Raw genomic sequence first — 20372 nt, forward strand, 5'->3', positions numbered from 1 at the left:
CCCACTAGGCACACTCCAAGCCCCTCTACTGCAGGCTCCCGGTCCCAAGCTGGCCCTGAGTGGGTGGCGCCAAGGGCATTGCCAGGGAGGGGGCCACACTGCAAGGGTGGGGCAGAGCCTGAGTCTTAGGGGAATGGCACTTCCTTTCAAAGCCCCAGAGAACTGAGAGCCTCAGGCAGCCCTAAACAATAGCCCAAGGCGTGGGTGCCCAGAACAGTGCCCCGGTGCCACATCCTGCCATTCTTCTCCCAGGCCACACCCTGCCACCCTTCCTGGCTATACCCGATCCTATCTCTGATGTTTACTCTGAGCTGGGGGCTGGGCTGGCTGTAGACTTGGGACAACACTTTCCTGAGAGGCCCCCTTACCTTCTCCAGCCTCTGTGGGCCCAGGGCGAGTGTCCATCTGGTCTAGCCCAGCTCAGGAGGGGCCACAGCCAACACTCCCAGTCCCTCGGCTGTTCTGGGCTGGCCAGGGTAGTAGAGCAACCAACACCAGCCAATGGAGGTTCCTTGAATTCCCAAGCTCCTGTCCTTTTGCCTGTTATTCCCCCGACCCTCCCCCTCCACCCCACCACATAAGTCCAGTTCCAGAAAGAACTTCTTCATAGGCTGCCAGGATTCAGCCGAGAGCCAGCCCAAGGGCAGGAAGGACTGAAGAAGGTAGGACTGCGGTAGCTGTGACATTCCCATCCCAGCCCCACCTGGCAGGGCCTCTGAGGTACCCCTCCCAGCCCAGAAAGAGAGAGGAGGGGCAGAGAGGACTTCCAACAGACTTGGAAGCGTCGAGGCTCCCAGGGGAATGTGCGCCTGCCCTACCAGCCTGGGTCAAATTGAGAAGAGGTGAACAGGGTCTCCAGGAATTCCTTCTCTAAGGGCCCTCCTGCCTTCAGGACCTGACGCTGTCCCCAGCCCCTCCCACGTCCCATCAGCTGCCCACCCACAGTGCCAGGAGGCAGCTCCCAGGGCTGGCACACAGCAGAAATGGTGTGGCTGGGGCTGCCTGGCCTCGGTGAAGGTCTCCCTTCTGGGATAGACTTGAACATTTACCAAAGGAGGGCAGGGACCACTGCCCCCACCCCCCCCAAAAAAACATGCTATGGTAGAGCACTCAGGCTCACTACCAGGTGAGGGGCTTGCCACTCATTTCCCCATCATACCCCAGATCAGCGGAGGTGGCAGCTGAACCCGGGCCTCGCTCTCTCTCTCTCTAGCCCAGATAACAGGATCCAGTCCAAGCAAAGAGAGACCCACCACTGTCTTCACCAGTTTACAGGATTCTAGTTGTTTTAGGCTTAAGTCACGGCTAAGGAATAATCAGTCCAAAAACATCAAGGTCACTGTGGGAACTTACAGGAAAGACTTACCTATCAAAACCTTAGTTTCTTCAAGTATAAATGGAGATTCCCATACCTACTTTGTGATTAAAGAATCTGGTACAGAATACATGTTCAGGGAAGAAAAAGAGAGAGGTAGAAACCTAAAACAGCAAAGGACGTCCCTTCCTCGCACCCAGAGCTCCCTGGGAGCAGGCCAGCATGTCGCGGGCTCCCCAGGAGGCAGGCGGGGAGGCGTGACCCTCTGGCATCACTGGGAGCCACCCTGGCTCCATCACAGTCTGCCCGTGTGAACAAGGGGATGTGTCCATTTCTCCAACTCTAAAACAAAACAAAGAATAGCTATCTTGAAAAAGTATTAGGTGGGTTGAATGTAACGTTTTCCAAAAGCAAAAACAAAAGTTTGCTGCCTGAGCCCTCCCCACCACACTCTGGGGAAGGGTCCCCCACCCCTGCATGGGCACGTTACCCTCTTCCTTCCCATCTGCACCTTGTGGGTCTCCCTCTCTTTAGCACTGTCTCTCAACCCCATGTAGGCTGACTGAATGCTCCGTCACTCTTCCCAATTATCCTGGAGTCTCCCCAGCAGGCGCCCACACAGAGTCAGGGGCCCAGGGCCCGCATGGAGCAGATAGGCTGACAGGACCAGAATTTGCCAAGGAAACCCCACATACTCAGTGCCACTGTTTATCTGGCTAAGCCAACATGCTGGCTGATGACACGAAAGCTCCGTAGAATTCATGAGCCCCCTCAGCTCCTGCCCCTCCTCCAGAGCCCTAGAAGGTAAAAAGGCCCTGCTAACCCCTGTGGTTTCCCCTGTGGAGACCAGAGGGATGACTGCAGAGGGGAAAAGGACACATGGGAACCAGGCTGGATGAAGTCTCATGGCACGGTGACATAGGCCCTGGAGACATGCATGGCTGGCTCCAACCCCGGCACCCTCTCACCAGCAGCCCTGGCAGGCCAACTCACTCTCTAAGCCTCCCACTTTTCTTTATCCACGGATGGAAATTCTACAGAAGAAACTATACCATATGGGCCAGGGCCAGAGCCTGGCACACAGCAGTGTGGAATACCTTGATGGACATTCTCATCATAAATCTCAACTGGAGAGTGAAGGCTGGAGAAATGAGAAGTCCCCCAATTCCACACTGCTCTAAGTAGAAGTCCAAGGAATCCTTGAGACTTGACCTCTACACCACCAATTCTTATGATCAGTACGGTATCGAAGATGCTTAGCACAGTGCCTGGCACATAGCTGGACTGGCACTTAGTACTGCTGTGGTTGAATGAATGAATGAATGTGCTTCTGAGGAACCTCTGCCAGCCACAGCACTCAGCCCCCAGCCAGTGTTAATTTTTGGAGACCTTTCTTAAAGGCATTTCAAGTGTTGGCCTACACACATCTGTGAGCCCACATCCTCCTCTCAAAGTGGGCACACCTCCAAGCTGCATCCTGGAGTCCCTGGGGGCTCACAAAGATATCTCATTCCTCCCCTAGTTCCTCTCCTTCTTCCTGCCTCAGCCACCCACTGCAGGGGCAGGGGAAATGGGTCAGCAACCAAGACAGGTGAGTGGTGCAACACAGAAAGAGGAGTCAGTGAATGCCGATCTCCAAGAACGCCACCAGGTAGTGTTGACAGGAGCACAGCCTGGTCAGCATGCCAATAATCAGCACATCCACTGAAGCCTCATCTCCTCCTCCCTGGGGTGTACCACCCCCAAGGCTCTGCAAAAGATACATGTCCAGAGAAGGCCTGGGCGCTCCCAGAGAGGTTCGAGCAGCAAGCACCACAGCTTGAGCAGATGATGGAGGAGCAAGGTGACCAGGAGCCCCGCAATCATGGTGGCAGAGGCCCGGGCTGGACCTGGGCATAACGACCTCACCTCTGGGCATCCCACACAGTTCTGCCGCTTCCGCCTCACCTCCCACAGCAGGAGCTCTGGGTGGGCCTAACCACCAGCATCTCCCCCCACACACTCCTCATCGGAAACCCCAGTGCAGCCGCTTGGGCTCAGGCAGCATTCTCTCTTCCAGTGAACAAAGCGTTCCGTTCTTTTTCTCTGCAAAGGCCCCGTTTCCTCTCCCATTATCTGCCCCATCGACAGCCAACGCTGCTGCAAAAGCAAGATTTCTTCTTTCCTTTTATTTTCATGGTCCCTTTATTTATGGGTTATGTTTTTCCTTGGCTTTGACTCCTTTTCAAAAGGGCAGGGAAGCAAGGGGAGGAGAGCAGTATCATATTCTCTGATTTCATCTAAAATTCTCATCACACAACCCCCAAAGCAGCCAGCCTGCACCCCAGTCTGCCTGGGACCCAACCTTCCAGCACCTACACCCTTTGCGAACTGACGCAGGACCACCCCAAGCAAGAAGAGAACAAGCTCTGGCTAAGAGGTGGAACGAGGTATGATTTGGGGAGGGATTTTAACATCTGGAGCCCACAATGCTAATAATAAAATAACTGTACACTCAAAGTAATAAGTGAGAGATGGGCACTAATCAATTAGATGGGACTCTCAGGAAAATCAGATGAGTTGGCAGATGCCAGCCACCAACAACTGGTGGTCACTCTGTTGTGTGTTAGCCAAAGACCCCCTCTGGTCATAGCTACCATTTACTGAGCTCTGTACCAAGCACTGTGTGAATCGCTTTTACATACATTAGTTTATCTGATCTTTACTATAACCACTTGAGGCTGATGGCACTATTATCTCCATTTCACAGATGGACACGTCCAGGCAGAGGTGATCGGAGCCCCAGCAGTCAAGCATCAGAATCTGCCTGGGAACCAGACAGTAGGATCGGAGCACACAATGCACTGAGAGTCATCTGTGGGAATTAGCGCTTTCAGTTCTTTCAGCAGCCCTGCCAGGTAGTTACCATCATCGTCTGTTTTGCCAATGAGGACATGAAGGCTTAAGGAATCTAAGCAACCGCCCAAGGCTGCGGCCAGTGAGTGGTAAAGAACACTTCAAACCTACAGACTGGCTTCAGTCCCTTCTTTTACGCACTGGACTATGTTGGCTTTTCTTCCTCTTGTCTGAGGTCCCAAGAGTCATGAAAAGCCATCCCTGGAGCCTGAACTGCCTGTCCCCAACCGCTAACCTCTGCTAGGCCACTGCAGCTGGCATGATGAGCTCACAGGACCCAAGCAGGTACTAATTCATGGTCCTATGTGATACGAGAGAAGTCAAAGGCAAACTTGGGACCAAAAATTTAGCCCTGGCTTCACAGGCTGCAGGTCCTACTCCTGCCTGCCACACCAGGAGACCAGGTAAAAGTAGGTGGGGGTTCAGTGCACCCACACACACCACATCCAGAGATAAAAGGACTCCAAACCCAGACCCTACCATGGTACCTTCCCAGTGAATTCAGGGCATGGTTTTGGAGGTTGCGGGGCTGCCCCACCCCAACCTCTCTTAGTTATTACTTCTTCATTGCCCGCTGTCCCTCTGTGCCATCTGTCCCCACACCTCCACTCCTGCTTCCTTAGCTTCTCATGCATGCCTGACTCTCAACAGCACTGAGCAGAGCTGTGCACTCCACAGACCCTGGAACACATGTGCTGAATGAATGGCTGCAGTCGTTCCTGTTCTCTTATGAAATCTTTTTGTAAATATAAAAGGAATGTGTGCTCACTGTAGAAAATCTGCAAAATTTATAACGTAAAGAAGAATAGAAAAATTAACAAGCCACCCATTGCCCACCAATCCAGAGGAGACCGCTGATAATAATCTGGCACATCTCCAAGTCTTTTTTTCCTTTTCATCACTGAGCTCATAAGCAAGTTGTTATTCTTTTCCCCTTGCTTAATAGACGATAGAAGGGGAGTTTTCATGTCCGGTAAAAATTGGAAACTATTTAAAATTCTTTATAAAACCATGTGTAATGGCTGTGCATTTGCCACTCCATGGCTACATTACAATTTACTTCACCAATGCCCATGGTGGAAATGATCAACTCATTAAATCTTATGTTACTGAAACCTCCTCCTCCTCCACCTCCAGCCTCCTCCAGTGGGTCATGGCCATTCTGCTCCTGTGACGGATGGAAAGGAAAGGGCTCCGAGAGTCAGCAGAATGAACTCAGCAGCAGAAGGGCCTGGGGAGTAGAGAATGGAGGATGGAGGCTCTGGGGGGCCTGGGGGGCTGGGGGGCTGGGGAGCTGGGGCCCAAGCTCTGATGGCCTCTGCAATGGCGAGGGGTCTGTCAGCAAATCTCAGGCCTCGGCTTCCCCTTAAAAAGATGGAAAGCCACAATGAGATATTACTTCACACCCATTAACAATGGTTATTAAAAAAAAAGTCTTGACAAGAATGTGGACAATTACTAGTGGGAATGTAAAATGGTACAATCACTGTGGACAATATGGCAGCTCCTCAAAATATTAAATACAGAATAACCATATGATCTGGAGATTCTTTAAAAAAATTTTAAATTGATTTAAGAGATGAAGGGAGAGAGAGAAGCATGGATTTGCTGTTCCACTTTTTTATGCCTTCATCGCTTGCTTCTTGTATGTGTTGTGACCAGGGAGAAAGCAAAACAACCTTGGAGTATCGGGATGATGCTCTAACCAATGAAGCTCCCTGGCCAGGGCTGATCCAGCAATTCCATTTCTGGGTGTATACCCCCCAAAACAGAAAGCAGGGTTTTGAAGAAAGATTTGTTCACCAATGCTCAGACAGTATTATTCACAATAGCCAAAAGGTAGAAATATCCAAAATATCCATCGAGTGATAAATGGATAAACTAACATGATAGATACATATACAAGACCTGTCCAGAAAAAGTTCAGCCATTATTAATATAATGAGAATGGTTTGCACAGCATCAATGTAACCTGAAGCCAAAGAGAGTGGACTGACGTGCACTTGAGTGAGCAATGAGGGCTTCACTGTACCAGTCAGTGGGGGCTGTAGATGCCACTGTGTGAACATGTGGACTGTGTGGCCATCGAATTCAAAGTGAGGGAGTGGAGCAATGAATCTGCATGAAATTTTCCATTAAGCTTGAACATTCCTCTACAGAAACTATTTGGATGACTCAGAAGGCTGCAGCTATGGGCAACTGGTGATTGACAGCTTCATCACGACAATGCACCTGCTCATGCATCACGTCTCCTGCAGTTTTTTGGTGAAACATCAAATCACCCAGGTGACTCAACCCCCTATAGCCCTGATTTGGCATTCTTCAACTTCTGGCTTTTCCCAAAACTAAAATTACCTTCGAAAGAGAGGAGATTTGACTGTCGATGAGATTCAGGAAGATACGATGGGGCAGCTGATGGTGACTGGGAGAACTGTGTAAGATCCCGAGGTACCTACTTTGAAGGGGACTGAGGCGTCATTGTCCTACATACAATGTTTCTTGTATCTTGTATCTTCTTCAATAATGCCTCTATTTTTCACATGACATGGCTGGATACCTTGTGGACAGACTTTGTAAAATGGAATATTAGCCTTTAAAAAGGAAGGCAATTGTGACACATGCTACAATGTGGGTGAACCTCGAAAGCACTATGCTAAGTAAAATAAGCCAAACACACAAAAGGGCTAATGTTTCAGGATTCCATTTTAACAGGTAGTTAAATCCACAGTGACAGAAAGTAGAACAGAGGTTACAGGGGCTGTGAGAAGGGGGAAAGGGGACCTTACTGCTGAATGGGTACAGAGCTTTTGGTTCAGAATAAGGCAGTTCTGGAGATGGACGCCACGATGTTTGCACAACATGTGAATGTACTTAATGCCACTGAACTGTGCACTTAAAAACAGTCAAAGTACTAATGTTACACACATTTACCACAATGAAAAAAAGGTTGGAGAACATGAAACTGCTAATAATTTGCACTTTCACGGCACCTTTAATCTTGCAGATGGGCAAAGATGAGAGCATAAACACAGCGTCACAGACTGGGGACGAATGTCAGATTGGGCATGAGGGAGAGCGGCAGGCCATGCTCACAAAGCTGTAATTAACATCACTAATTGACGCGTCTAGAAAAGGCCAGAGCCAGACTGTGCCAGGCCTGCCCCACTAGCTAGAAGGCCTTCCCTCCAAACCTCCCCCACCTCTAGGAACGATGAAAGGCTTCCACCTGCCTCGCAGAGACAAGGTGTATTTAGGGTCCCTCAGCAGGGAGGTAAAGGGATCTGGGGGCAGGAAGATGGGGATAGAGAAAGAGATTTAGTCTTCTTTTAAAATCAGTTTCTCAGCTTTCCCAGAAATCCTCTCTTCAAATGTTCTTAGGGTGCTGCTTTCAAGGAAAGTACTGGTTCCAGAACAGGTGCGCACCCCCACCCGCCACAGTCTTGCAGACGACTCTGGGTAAGCTATATCCTCCTGCTCTGGCCTCTCTTGAGGTTTACTCCTGGTGTCCCCACCATCTGGAGAGGAGAACACAGTGACAACGGTCTTAAGAGAAGCTCTAAATCAGAAGATTGGTGCTAACAGAGGGGTTGACTGGGGTAGGGGCCCCCTGGGGAGAAAACAAAGGAAATGAGCAGTCTTGCCAGTTCTCGGGGACTCACCCACACAGTCCACAGATGCTGGCTTCTGTGGGCCACCAATTCATCCCTCTCCTCCTCAGGGAATGACAAGCTGGTACCAAAGTCTCATTCAGCCCTAAGGTTCATTTCCATGTCCTTTTACTGGTAAAAGTTACCCAGAACATGTCACATGAATAAATAAAAGTGAAAAATCAGGGGAGAAAGAGTGGAGGCCACACGGATGGCAGACCACCACCAGGACCCTTAGGGATTTCCTATGGAAACCAAAGAAGCCACCAGCATCTTTGTCCAAAGAGAAAGACAAATGAGTGTCCCCTCCCCCACCCCTGCCTCCCCAGGCCCTCCCTCTGCCCCCTTGGGTTGTTAGAGCGCTATGCCCTTCCCCCTCCGGCCTGCCGCCCTGACCCAGGGGATGGGGGTCAGTGATGGGGTCACTGGAGGCGCCAGCTCAAAACCAGCTCTGTCGCTTAAGGAGGAATTTAACCCTCTTTCTGCCAGCTCATAACTATCCACCCTAACAGACCTACCTGTATGGAGGGGTAAATGACAGAGGGTCTGGATGGCCGGGGTGAGGATTCTGAGTGCAAGGTGGAAATAAACACTAGATCTGGAGGTGGAATGTCTGAGTTTGAGCCCTAGCCCTGCCAACTCGGTCTTAATTCTCTGAGCCCAGGTCTTCCTATCGGTATGGTGGGAAAATACACAGGACTGAAAAGTGGGGAGCCCTGCACATACCGGCAAATGTCACAGCACTTCATATACTCACTTGATGGTTGGTTTCTAAAGCCCTATCCGTGGGGGAGGGGTTTGGATCTGGGACATACCCCCACCTTCCCAGCTTTCAATTTTTCCATTTGCACGTGGAACAAATTCTTTCCTCTACCCCCAGAGATAAGCTTGTAAGTGGGAGAGGCACCATGGCCTTTGATGCTGCGAAATAAATACAGGTGCTGCTAAGCCCCTGCTCTCCACCTTTAGGATGCAGCCAAACTGGCTGAAAGATTCTGACGCCTCCTGCCATTTGCCGTGATTGCCACACGCTGAGTACTTCACAGAAATCTTCAGCAACGAAAAAACCCATTTTACAGACGAGGCAACTGAAGTCAAGGTGTGAAGGCAGAGTCCCACCTAAGGTCTGCCTGACCCCGAGCTCAAAACCACAGCACAAGTATCTGGGAAAAAAGGCTGCCAAACCCAATTAACCCTCTTGCTGTGGGCTTGGGGCCAACAGGGCAGCCTTCATTTCCTGTCAGGCTCCTGCAGGCAGCTCCTGAGCACCCAGAGTCCAAAGATTAGTGGAAGGCTGTTGATTACTATGGATTATTAAAATTCAGCAGCAGTTAGGTTTTATGAATGTGGTAGTTTCTGGCTTCAAAGTGATCCCAACTACATGTGAATTTCACCGCTTTTGCAAAAATCCACCCTGCTTGTGTTAGAACTACCCCCCTCAGTGACCAAGGGGCCACACTGGGCAAAGAACAAAAGACAGTGCGCTCAGAGCCACAGTCATTTTGGTACACGTGGCAATCGATGCTCAGCTCCAACCTAGTGTGAGAGAACACGGCGTGCCCCCTTCCCTGGGCTCCTCCCCAGCACCAGCAGGAGAGTCCCTTCCCCAGCCCACCCCAAACCACAACCCCATGCTTGCTCCAGCTCCTGGGACACTTGGAGAGCAGGTCGCACCCTTGTTTCTTTGAGGGAATGCTTCACTCCAGGAACAAAATAATCACAGCAAGAGTAACAGCACCAAATACCTGAAGAAGAGTCCCATGTGCTGACGCTGTTCTGAACACTTCCCATGTAATCCTTTTTATTTAACCCTCCCAACATACAGACCTGACTGCTGACAGCACTTTACAGTGGAAGAAGCTGAAGCAGAGAGGCTAAGTAACTTGGCCAGGGCCACACAGCACATCCACAGGTTGTGTTTGAAGGAGGAATACTGTAGGAGGCCGAGGAGATACCATGGCTAACAGCCTACCCCCGCCCACACACTCTGAAGGGGTGCTTGTCCTCCTTCCCCAAGTCTACAGAGGCCATACCTACAACTCGAGGGACGATGTGGCCCCCACAGCCAGGCAGGCCCCAGGGAAGCCACATCATCTGCACCCCAGCACACACCCCAACAGCCACCACAATGGCCACGACACTAAACATCGGCCCCACTTACCAGAGCCTCCTGTGCTCCAGGCCCTGTGCTAAGTGCGGTGATGTGTATGCCACTTCACTGAAGCCTTTCCACCTTGTGGGGAATTATTCTTTTCCCACTTGGCAAATGAGAAAACTGACCTCTAAGAAAGCTCTGGTATCTGCCAGAAATCACACAGCTTAGAAGAAACAAAAGCAGCACTCAGACATGGCTCTGTCTGAGTCCACCTCGTCCCCAGACTCCCAACCCAACACTGCAGAGGCAGAACTGTCACCATCGGTCCTGGCACCAGGGCCAACTCGGCTGAAAGCCTTGTTCCCACAATGCAACTCTGTCTCCTAGGATTTTGTCTCGCTTCCCCAGACAGATCACAGCTTCTCCGAGGACAAGGTCTGGTCTCTCCTCAGCCTCACCCGGCAGATTCACACAGCGAGGGCTTGGGAGAGTTTATCCATTCCCCATCTCATCTGTCCAAAACACAGCAAACCACCGCCTTCTTCAGAGACATCTAGAGATGACTCTTCCTCAATCCTGAACAATATAAATTTGCCCATTTATTGAGAAATGGGCCCCAAGCGGGACCAAAGCCAAAGGCAGCATGGGTCAGGGCAGAGGGGGAAGAGGGACAACCCCACCGCCCAGGGCTGCCAGCATGGCTGCACGTCCTGGGGGCCCAGGAGCTCTGGAAGGGAAGGGAAAGATATCTCAATTACCAGACTGCAATGATTTTTTTTAATCCTCACCAGAGGTAATTTTTTCATTGCTTTTTAGAGAGAAACACCAATGGGAGAAAGAAGCATCAATTGGTCATCTCCCGTACACGCCTAGGCCAGGGACGGTACATGCCCAGATTGGAGAACAAACCTAGGTATGTACCCTGACTGGGAATCAAACTCCTGACCTTTCAGTTATGGGCCAATGCTCCAACCAACTGAGCCACACCAGCCAGGGCACTGGCATGACTTGTCATAGAATAATGAGAAAGAAATTTCAGCCAGAATGAATGTTCTCAAAGTTCTCTGAAACATCTCTGAGTTCATCCTTTCATGAATCCCTGGCTGGAGCCTTGAGCTAGCCAGGGAGGAGGATGGCGACCCAAGAACAGAGGACAAGTACCCGCCTCGGCACTGAGAGGCCATCAGCTGTGTGAGGATAGTAAGAAGACAATAGTCCAAACCTCACAGCTGGAAACCAGCCCCATCCCTCACTGTCCAGCATCTCTCTCCCCCACCACATATGCACACTTTCTCTGCCCTGGCTCTTCCCACAGCCCCACAGACAGATGCTCCTCCTCCAGTGAGTCTGCCCTTCCCAACAGTACCAAGCTTGGAGAACAGTTGGATTGTGGGATTGGATCACTTTAAGAGGTTCACGCTCCCTAAGGCAGACTGATACTCTCCCAGCCTGGAGGCAGAGTCCACGGGATCAGGCATCACCAACCCTAACCATGAGAAATCCCCCCCACTCCCTGCAGAAAGGCTAATGTTGCTGTATCTATCCCAAGCCAAAACAATCGGGAAGAGAATGAGGGAAAAACAAGGGAAGAATGACACCAACTTACATAAGGGCTGGATGGAGGAAGGGGACTTGCTCCCAGGAATGGGGACTGGTGACAAGCCCAGGGAAGTGCGAAGGCCAGCCTGGTTGAGGAGGCAACGCAGGTGCTGCTTCCGCCCTCTCTATCGTTGTCTGGGACCCCCACACACAACCTGGCACACACACAGCCCAGGCACCCCACAGAGCTGTCTATCTTCAGCCCCAATCTCAAAGCCACGGAGCTAAGTTCCACCGGCTCAGCACTTTTGCAGAAAGGGGGTTGTTCCACTGGTGCATCGCTCTTTCTACACAGCTGGTGGTCATCTTGCCTGACCCCCTTCTTCCGGGATCCTCTCACGCACAGCTGCTCTCCTTTTGTTGTAGGGGTCTTCCAGGGCCCTGACATCTCAACAAACTGGACAGTGACTCTGGTCCAAGTATCAGCGCCGTGGCTCCATTTCACAGAGAAAAATCTGGAGCCCGGGGCCCAGGGGGCATCAAGTGCGAGAGTGAGCCCACTCATCCTGCTTACAAGAGCTATTTGGGCTCACTTGGGGATGCCACACTGTCCGGAAGGGCGTCTCCCCACACAGAGCTGGGCTCAAATCCACCCAGAACCAAAACTGTCCCCTAGCACAAGCCAGACAGCACACAGTCAATCATAAAATTGTTGACCCACTCACCATGGCCCCTAAGAGTCTCCCCAACACTGGAGAACAGAATGTGCTTGGCTGCAGACCTGGACATCATAAATTGTTGTTAATAACAGATTCTTAATTTGGAAAACAAAATAATAGAAAGCCTGGCCCTTCCTTTCTGCCTCTCTGATTCCCAACACTATGTTCTATAAGACCAAGAAGAGAAAAATGTCTCCTTTTGGCCATAGTAAGAGAGGGAAATAGATTCCTACCACCCCAGGACCCCCAGGGGCTCCCTTTGCCACCAACCTTACCAGTCATGAGCACAAAACCCAGGCCCCAAGGAGCAACTTCTGCCTCTAATTTCACTTTATCCTCACATTCATTAAGCACCTGCTAAGTGCCAAGCACCGTGTCCCTGCATGCAGAGGCTCCTGGGCCCCCTCAAATGGCACAGGAAACAAGACCCAGAGGCAGCCATCTTTACAAAGAACAGCAGTATAAAAGGCAAATCCAAATATGCCTGGAGCTGCATTATAAAACTATGGTCAGTGTATTGGTTATATGCAAATTATATGTAAATATGTACACAGACCTTTAAAAAGTGCCACTGCTGCTCTTTCTGCCTCTCTCACCCAGGGCTACCTAGGAAGCTACCTCCCCACCTGCAAGGGCATCCCAGAGGACTGCCCCGGCCACATCTCCCAGCACTCCCCTGCGCACAGAGCCTCTCCATGGCCTCACCACACCTCACCTCACAGCCAAACGAAAAACCTGAGGGCAGAGGAGCAAGAGAAAACGGAGATGTGCCCATGCCGGGCACGACCAAGGTGGCAAATGAGGGAGAGGAGAATGGCGACCTCTGCCCAGACAAATGCCCTTCTGATCTGGTCTCGGCATGGGCTCCCTGTGAATGTCTGGAGACCCAAAGGGCTTCAGACCTTCTTCAATGCCCCTATCCTTTCCCATCACCAATTCCTCAAACCCAGTGGCAGGAGGCCAGGACCGCTGCAGCAAATCCCAGAGCGGGTTTCCGCTTGTTCAGCTGAGGACCAGACAACACCAGGTGGGGTAAGCTCATCGCTGAAGACCCACAGCCAGTGTGGGATGAGGAATTCCCCACCACCTGCCCCATTTTCAGATCTCAGTCTGCTCATCCACGAAATGGGCAGTCAGATACTTTCATCCTTCCTGGCTGGTCTCGTGAGGCACCCGGAGGTTAGCCACACGGAGGGAGGCACACCAGGGAAGGCACTGCCAAGTGCAGAGGAAGGACGGCGGCATAGTGTCTGACTACACATCTGGAGTTTGACACTGCTACAAAAGTGACCAGGGTGGCTCTAATTATCCACATCTGCCTCTAATGCCACAGCAGCACAGCATTCTCGGTTCATCCTGTTGGGGTCATGATGGGCCTTCCCACAGTGCAGATGCGAAAAGCGATACTCCAACAGGCCAAGTGTTGGGCCTGAGGACACACAAGCCAAAGCTAGACTCCTCCGTGCCTGCCAGCCCTCAAACACCAGCACTGCAGTCACTGAAGGGCACTGCAGTCCCGGAAGGGCCCCACTGCCTGATGCACAGGGAGCAGCCCTAGGCTGGAATCACTGCCACGGCCACTGCGAAGTCAGCTCCCTCCACTTCAGTCCAGCAGGCCCAGTGTTGCCCAGGAAGGCCAATGTCCAGCTCCTTTGGTCCCGGGCTTCTTGGCCTGACTGATCTACCCATGACCCACTGGCAGTTTGAACGGAAGGAAGAAACACAGAGTTGTTTCCACTTTACAGATACAGAACCCGGCTCCGAGAAGGGCTCTGACATGGGCAGGACCGAAGAGCGGCCCTCACAGCTCCACTCACTGTGAATGGAGCATCGGCGCTCTCTGAGGCTCAGTCTCCCAGCCCCTGGGAAGACCCTGTTATGCGGCTCCAAGAAATCAGGTAAATGGCCCAATACTGAGATTCAAAATCCAAAAGCTTCAAATCCAAAACTTTCTGACTCTAAAACTCTATGGTGTTTTCACTAAACAATCCTGCTTCTCTACATATTGATGAATATTCCAGAACGAGACTAGTTTTTCATATGTATTGATGTAGGGAGGAGGGAGCAAGGTCCACCGTGTAAGGACTGAAATTGGCAGCCCACGCTGCAGTAAGCAAGCTGGAATGAGCCCAAAGTCTTTCACCTGGCCCCAGCCACACCCCCAGCTGTGGTCCTCACGAATCTGCGGTCCAGGTATAAACAAACATGCACTCTCACCCCTCTGGGCTCTGGCTCCCAGAGTGCCCTGCTGAGAAGGCCCATGCTCCGTTCTCACACCAAGCCCAGCTCAGACGTGTGTCCGTCCATCCCCCCCACCCGCCACCTTCATAAATCACTCTCTAGCAGAGTGGTCCCAGCACAGGTGACTGCTCCTTTGGGGCGTTCTAGAGCCTCTGCACATCCTGGTCTCTACTGCTTGACCTAGATTGCAATTGTTTGCTACCTGTCTCCTTCCCAGGCCCCAATACTCTGAGACGGGGACAATAATAGTGGCCTTCTCTTGCATAGTCCTTACCATACAACTGGCATCATACCCGGCATCTCTTGGCACATTTAATGAGCTCAACAGCCCCACCAGGCAGCGACTTCTATCATTCCCGTGTTACACACAGGTGAGGAAACTGAGACTCGGGTTACATTACACCTATAAGAGGCAGTCCCAGAACCTGCCAGTCCGTGCTGGTATTGTATTATTTTTTGCTTGCCTCCCCCAACCCGAATACAGTGCTTGGCATCTGGTAGGTACTCAGTAAAGGCTTGTTCCATAAAGCAGTATGGAGGCAGGGTGGTGTTGCCACCCCCAGCCATGTCCAGGCCCTAACCCTACCTGGAACCCCATGGCCCAAGTCTCCCTTACTTGTCACCAGACCTTCCAATCACTTCTGACAGTCTGCTTTTTCCCTCCCAAAAAAAGCCAGGTGCCCTTCCCACCTCCCCTGCTTTCTTCCTCCAGGCCCTGCAGGGGTGAGGAGTCCTGCGGCTTTCCAGCGGGGAAACACCCTTAATGTGGCCTCACAAGGGTGGGGCTAGTGCAGCCACTCTCCCCTCCCCCTTCCCGCACCCGGTCAGGACTGGTTTCACCTCGCTCCAAGCAAGAAAAACAAGCACCGAGAGGCAGGGGGAGTCTGGAGGTCAGCATCAGCCCATCCCTCACTCCCAGCGCCCCCTGGCTGACCCGACCACTGGTCCTGGGCTGGGAGGCAGGGGGCTGCTCCCTGGGCCAAGGAGGAGCAGACAAGAGGTCCTTTGTGTCTGCAGTGCTCCTGAGACACCTGTTCTCCTCCTGCCTGCAGCCTCCCTCCTGGCCAGCCTGTGTGCGGCCTTGTTTATCCTGCAGCCCTGGCAGCCTGGCCCAGCCTGCTCCCAGCCTGCTCCCAGCATGGGGCTCGGCAGCCCCTGCCAGCACCTGCCCAATCCTGGCAGCTCAGGAGTCTGCCGGCCAAGCACAATCACCCTGCTGTTGACACAGTTGTTGATTTTCGGGAGAGCAGGGAGGGGCGAGAGGGGAGGAGAAAAGCAGCAAAGGCATTTATCACTGGCCTGGTTAATTTGCAGTTGGCCCTGGCAATCCTAAAATCCACCCCCAACCCCACAACCTGAAAGAGGCTTGGGCTTCCAGTACCTGGGCTGCTCGGGCCTCACACCACACTGTGCCCAGTGCCACCTGAACCTGCAGCACCACACCACAGGCAGCCAGCACACACCCCAGGCATATTAGCATACCCCCAAACCCATGTTCCCCTGGGCTGGCACACACACCTCATAGCTGAACAAGGTCTCTGGGTGCCAGGAGTCCATAGCCACCCTGCCTTGAATGCCCCACACGCACCCTCCCCCCAAAGTCCAGAGACCCAGGTGGGGCCCCTGGGAGATGGGGATCTGCCCTTAAAACTTTCTCCTCTGACTTGTTTTTGCCAACCTAGCTCCTCCTCCTTCTCCAGGTCTTTATGGTTCCTCTTACAGGGAGCCTTCCTTGCCTGCCCAAATCTGATCGTGGTGCTCCTCTTGGGTCTTCCTGAAGCACTCTACCCTGCACCTCCATTCTTTCAGTTTCTTGGTCACTATCTAATCGAGTATTTACTGCTGTTTATCTTCCTCAAAACTGTGTAAGGGCCTTGCTGGACTTACAACCCCAGTGTAGCAGGGCACAGCCTCCAGCGGGAGCTTCCTAAGCATATTCTGAGTGGATGGGTGAACTGAGCAGGCCCCCACATGCCCAAACATCCACTCCACCTCTGCACCTTCCCACTCTGCCAATCACCTCTTGGGTTAATACGGCCCCACGGCTAAAAGGCTAGTGTGCTTCAGGGAGTTACCTGTTAATTTGTCACCACCACAAGAGCTTAGATTGGTAAATCTAATTAGCCAGTTAACTCCTCAGATATTGAAGAGTAGGGTCCTGAAGGGTAGGGATGGGTGAGTTTTCACGAGGGTGGAGGGGAGATAGGAAGGAGACAGAGAAGGCCCTTGGGTTGAAGATAAGCAAAAGGTCCTGGAGGAGGGGTTGCCGTCAGCCGCAGCAGTAGCCTGCTCTCCTCCCATTTGTTCTGTCAGTCTTTCCTGCCCCATCCTAAACCCACCAGCCTTCACTTGGGAATCATGAGGTCCCTCATACGATGCCTGTGGCCAACTATCCAACCAGGACTCTGCCTCCACAAGGAAGGTGGTGATGGTCCAACTCCAGACCCTCTCTAAACCGTCCAATACACCCACACGTGCACATAAGCCCTCCTCCCCTCAATTCCAGTTCCAAGCTCTGTGTCAGTCAATGCCCGGAGAGGGGTAACCAATGGCCAAGAATCACCTCCAGACTGAGGGGGGCATGTTGAGGAGTGTGGCTGTCAGGCCGAATGGTAGAAGGGAAGGGAACTTACTTATGAAAACCACAGGTCCCGCCCTGGCTGGTGTGGCTCAGTGGCCTGAGCTCCGGCCTGTGCACCTAAGGGTCAATGGTTTACCACTTCGATTCCCAGCCTGAGCACAAGCCTGGGTCACAAGCCAGGTCCCCAGTTGGGGGCCTGCGAGATGTTTCTCACATCAATGTTTCTCTCTCTTTCTCCCTCCCTTTACCTCTCTCTAAAAATAAATAGATAAAATCTAAAACAAAACCCGTAAGTTCCAACCTCACATTTATCAGAATAGACAACAAATAACAAGTGTGAAGGAGGGTGTAGGGAAAGAACCCTCCTCCACTGCTGGTAAGAATGTTAATTAGTGCAGCCACTATGGAAAACGACATGGAAGTTCCTCAAAAGGTTCAAAATGGAACTACAGTATGACCTGGCAATTTCACTGCTGGGTATTTATCCTCCAAAAATGAAAACACTAATTTGAAAAGACATGCATGTGCACCCTTATGTTCATTATTGTAGCTTATTTACTATAGCCAAAATATGGAAGTTACCTAGGTATCCATCAATAGATGACTGGATAAAGGTGTGGTATACATGTATACATGTATACAATGTAGTATTAGCCATAAAAAGACAAATCTTGGCATTTGTGACAACATGAATGGGTCTAGAAGACATGCTAAGTGACAGACACATAAAGACAAATACTGTATAATTTCACTTACAGGAAGTGGGCAAAAGTAGGTTTGCAGCTGTTCACATGGAAAATAATATGGTAATTAATAAATAATATACAAAAATAAACAGTTTCATGTGCTCACAACTGTAAACCTACCTTTGCCCACCCCATATGCAGACTCTAAACAAACTAAATGAACAAAGAAACAAATGACACAGAAACAAACTCACAGACACGGAGAACAAACTGATGATCGCCACAGAGAGGGCCTGAGGGTTGTACAGAACAGGGGAGGGGACTAAGGAGCACAAACTTGCGGCTGTGCAGTGAGCCGCGGCGCGTGGCCTGCGGCAGAAGGGGCAGACTCCAGGACGCAACAAGGCCTGCCGACCAGGGTTACCGTGCTCAGTGCAGGGCCACTCTGTAAGGTGTGTAAGTGTTGAATCACAACGCTGTGTACACAAAACAATATATTTGACATGTCAAATATAGTTAAAAATAAAAATTTTTTAAATCAAAAAACAAAAACGACAATAGAGCCAGTTCCAACAGGGCCATCGTGGACAGCTGTGAAGACTGGGCCCTGCACAACTCCAAGAGCCTCGTTCACCTAGGCGTATATACTTATTACAGTAACTCTCTGGAAGAGAGCGGTCAAGTTCACCCCTTTACCTCCTCAGGTACCAAAGAGAAAGCTCTCCTGCTACACACCCGCTTACTGTGGGGCCCGATGTGACACAAATCCCCCACCTCTTTTCTCAGACCCTGCTTCCCGGCTGGGGTGCCTGTACATGAAGGCTGCACCCATCTCCCCAAGAAGAGAGGCCCCCTCCCTGCCCCACCAGCCCCAGCTAAGAGACCTCACGGCCTGCTCCGCTAAATCCCCACCAGTCCTCTCTCTCAGCTGGCCAGACTGCCACACCGTCCACTGAAGGTGTGAGGGGTAACCGTGGTTCCAGGCTCACAGTGACAATGGGAGGAAGCTGAGCTGGAAAGGTGACTGCCTGCTGCCTGCTGCCCTCCAGATAGACTGGGATTGGAACCCTGACTGTGTGGGGTCCAGAGGTTCTGGGACTGGAGCTCAGGGAAGGGGATAAGAGGGCTTCCTCAGCAAGGCCTCTCTGCCTGGCTCTCCTTCTCGCCTCCCAGTTCACTCTCTCCTTCCTTCTCTACCATCCCCACTGTCTCCCCATCCCCCACTCTCTGAGGCATTGCCCGGCCCCTCAGGGGCCAGACGGGGCTGACCCAACCCAGACACACACACACACACACACACGCGAGTGCCACGCACACACGCGTATGTACCCAGACACCCTCTCCACCAGGCAGGAAAAAGGGAGCCAGGCAAGCTGAGAAATGGCAGGGGCTGGAAGGGCCACTCCCTTCTGCTTTCAATAGCTCCCCATTCATTCCCCACTCCCCTCACCCCACCTGCCTCTGAGAGCATGGTTGTACCTGCTCACAGGCTGCCTTCCAGCCCCTCCCCACTAATCTTTTATTGGCTCTTCCTTCCCCATCCCACCTCACCCCTCCAGGGACAGGCCTGGAACCAAAGCCTCACAGGGGTGGGCAAGTGACTTCGGGCTCCTTCAAAAGGGAGGTTGAGGGCAAGGTTTCAAGAGAGCTTCACACCCCGCACACTGAAACAGAAAACTTTTCTCACTCTCCACTCTGAGTGTGCAGGACCGGCCTTGTGTGGCCAGACACAAGTTAATTCTCTGGAGTCGGCACAAGGGCTGAGGGTGTCAAAGCCAAAGCAGGAGGCCTCAAGGGCCTGGGTACCTGGGCCACTCACCCCAGCCCAGGCTCCATGGGGCCCACTTTAATGTCTTCTTCTTACAGGCTTCTTTGCACACTTCTGCCATTACCACTCCTGCCAGGGACCTTTCTTTTTGCAGCATATTCTAGTGTTGGTCAAGCCTTGACTCCTTTTCATCTTCCAGAGAGTAAACCGATGACTGCTTTTTCTGTTTCACTGGCTGGCAAGTCTACATATATTCTAAATCCTTTCCAGTTTAATTACAATTACAAAAGTATAACATTGTTGGACTGCTTTTGGAAACTACAGAAGTAAGAAAATAAATATGAACCACAATTTTTTAAAAAAGAAGTCAACAGACCTGGCCGGTGTAGCTCAGTGGATTGAACTTAGGCCTGAGAATCAGAGGATTACGGTTAGGTTCCCAGTCAGGGCACATGCCTGGGTTGCAGGCCAGTTCCCACCAGCAGACGCACAAGAAGCAAACATACACTGATATTTCTCTCCCTCTCTCCTTCCCTTCCCCTCTAAAGATAAATAAATAAAATCTTTCAAAAATTAATTAAAAAAAAGAAGTCAACAAAGGCTGCTGGTCCAGGACAGGTCACCCCGGCTCTGGGGAGTCTGCCTGCTTCGCCCTGATCTGTCGACCACCCACCCTCATCTGGGACTTACAAGGAAACTTCGCAACCATGGCTGCCCTTCCAGATGGCCGGCCCTGGACCCCCATGGCCCCATGGCATCCACCTCTGCCCTGACTCAGCACAGGGTCTGGAACTGCCAAGGGGACCTCTAGCAGTGCCAGGGAACTGAACCACCCCGAGTCCCCCGCCCCCTTTGTGGAGGGGCAGGAGAGGGCTGGGATCAGGCC

At 51.8% G+C, this 20372-nt stretch overlaps 1 protein-coding gene across 5 annotated transcripts in view; it reads right to left on the reverse strand.

Moving 5' to 3' along the window:
* SOX13 (SRY-box transcription factor 13) overlaps positions 1-20372 on the reverse strand; it is a 45113-nt gene that overhangs the window by 17999 nt on the left and 6742 nt on the right. For 2 of the 5 annotated variants that reach the window (XM_053667916.1, XM_053667920.1), the window contains exon 1: positions 20177-20278. The exons of 2 other annotated variants lie outside the window; for them this stretch is intronic. In XM_053667916.1, the coding sequence (XP_053523891.1) occupies positions 20177-20244 (68 nt within the window). In that variant the 5' untranslated portion in view covers positions 20245-20278. Of the gene's footprint in view, positions 1-20176; positions 20279-20372 lie in introns of those variants that run through there. One more of the 5 variants, XM_053667917.1, reaches the window with a different exon arrangement.

The sequence above is a fragment of the Artibeus jamaicensis genome, unplaced genomic scaffold, assembly GCF_021234435.1.
Source record: "Artibeus jamaicensis isolate MK-2021 breed Jamaican fruit bat unplaced genomic scaffold, CSHL_Jam_final contig_475, whole genome shotgun sequence".
Classification (NCBI taxonomy): domain Eukaryota; kingdom Metazoa; phylum Chordata; class Mammalia; order Chiroptera; family Phyllostomidae; genus Artibeus; species Artibeus jamaicensis.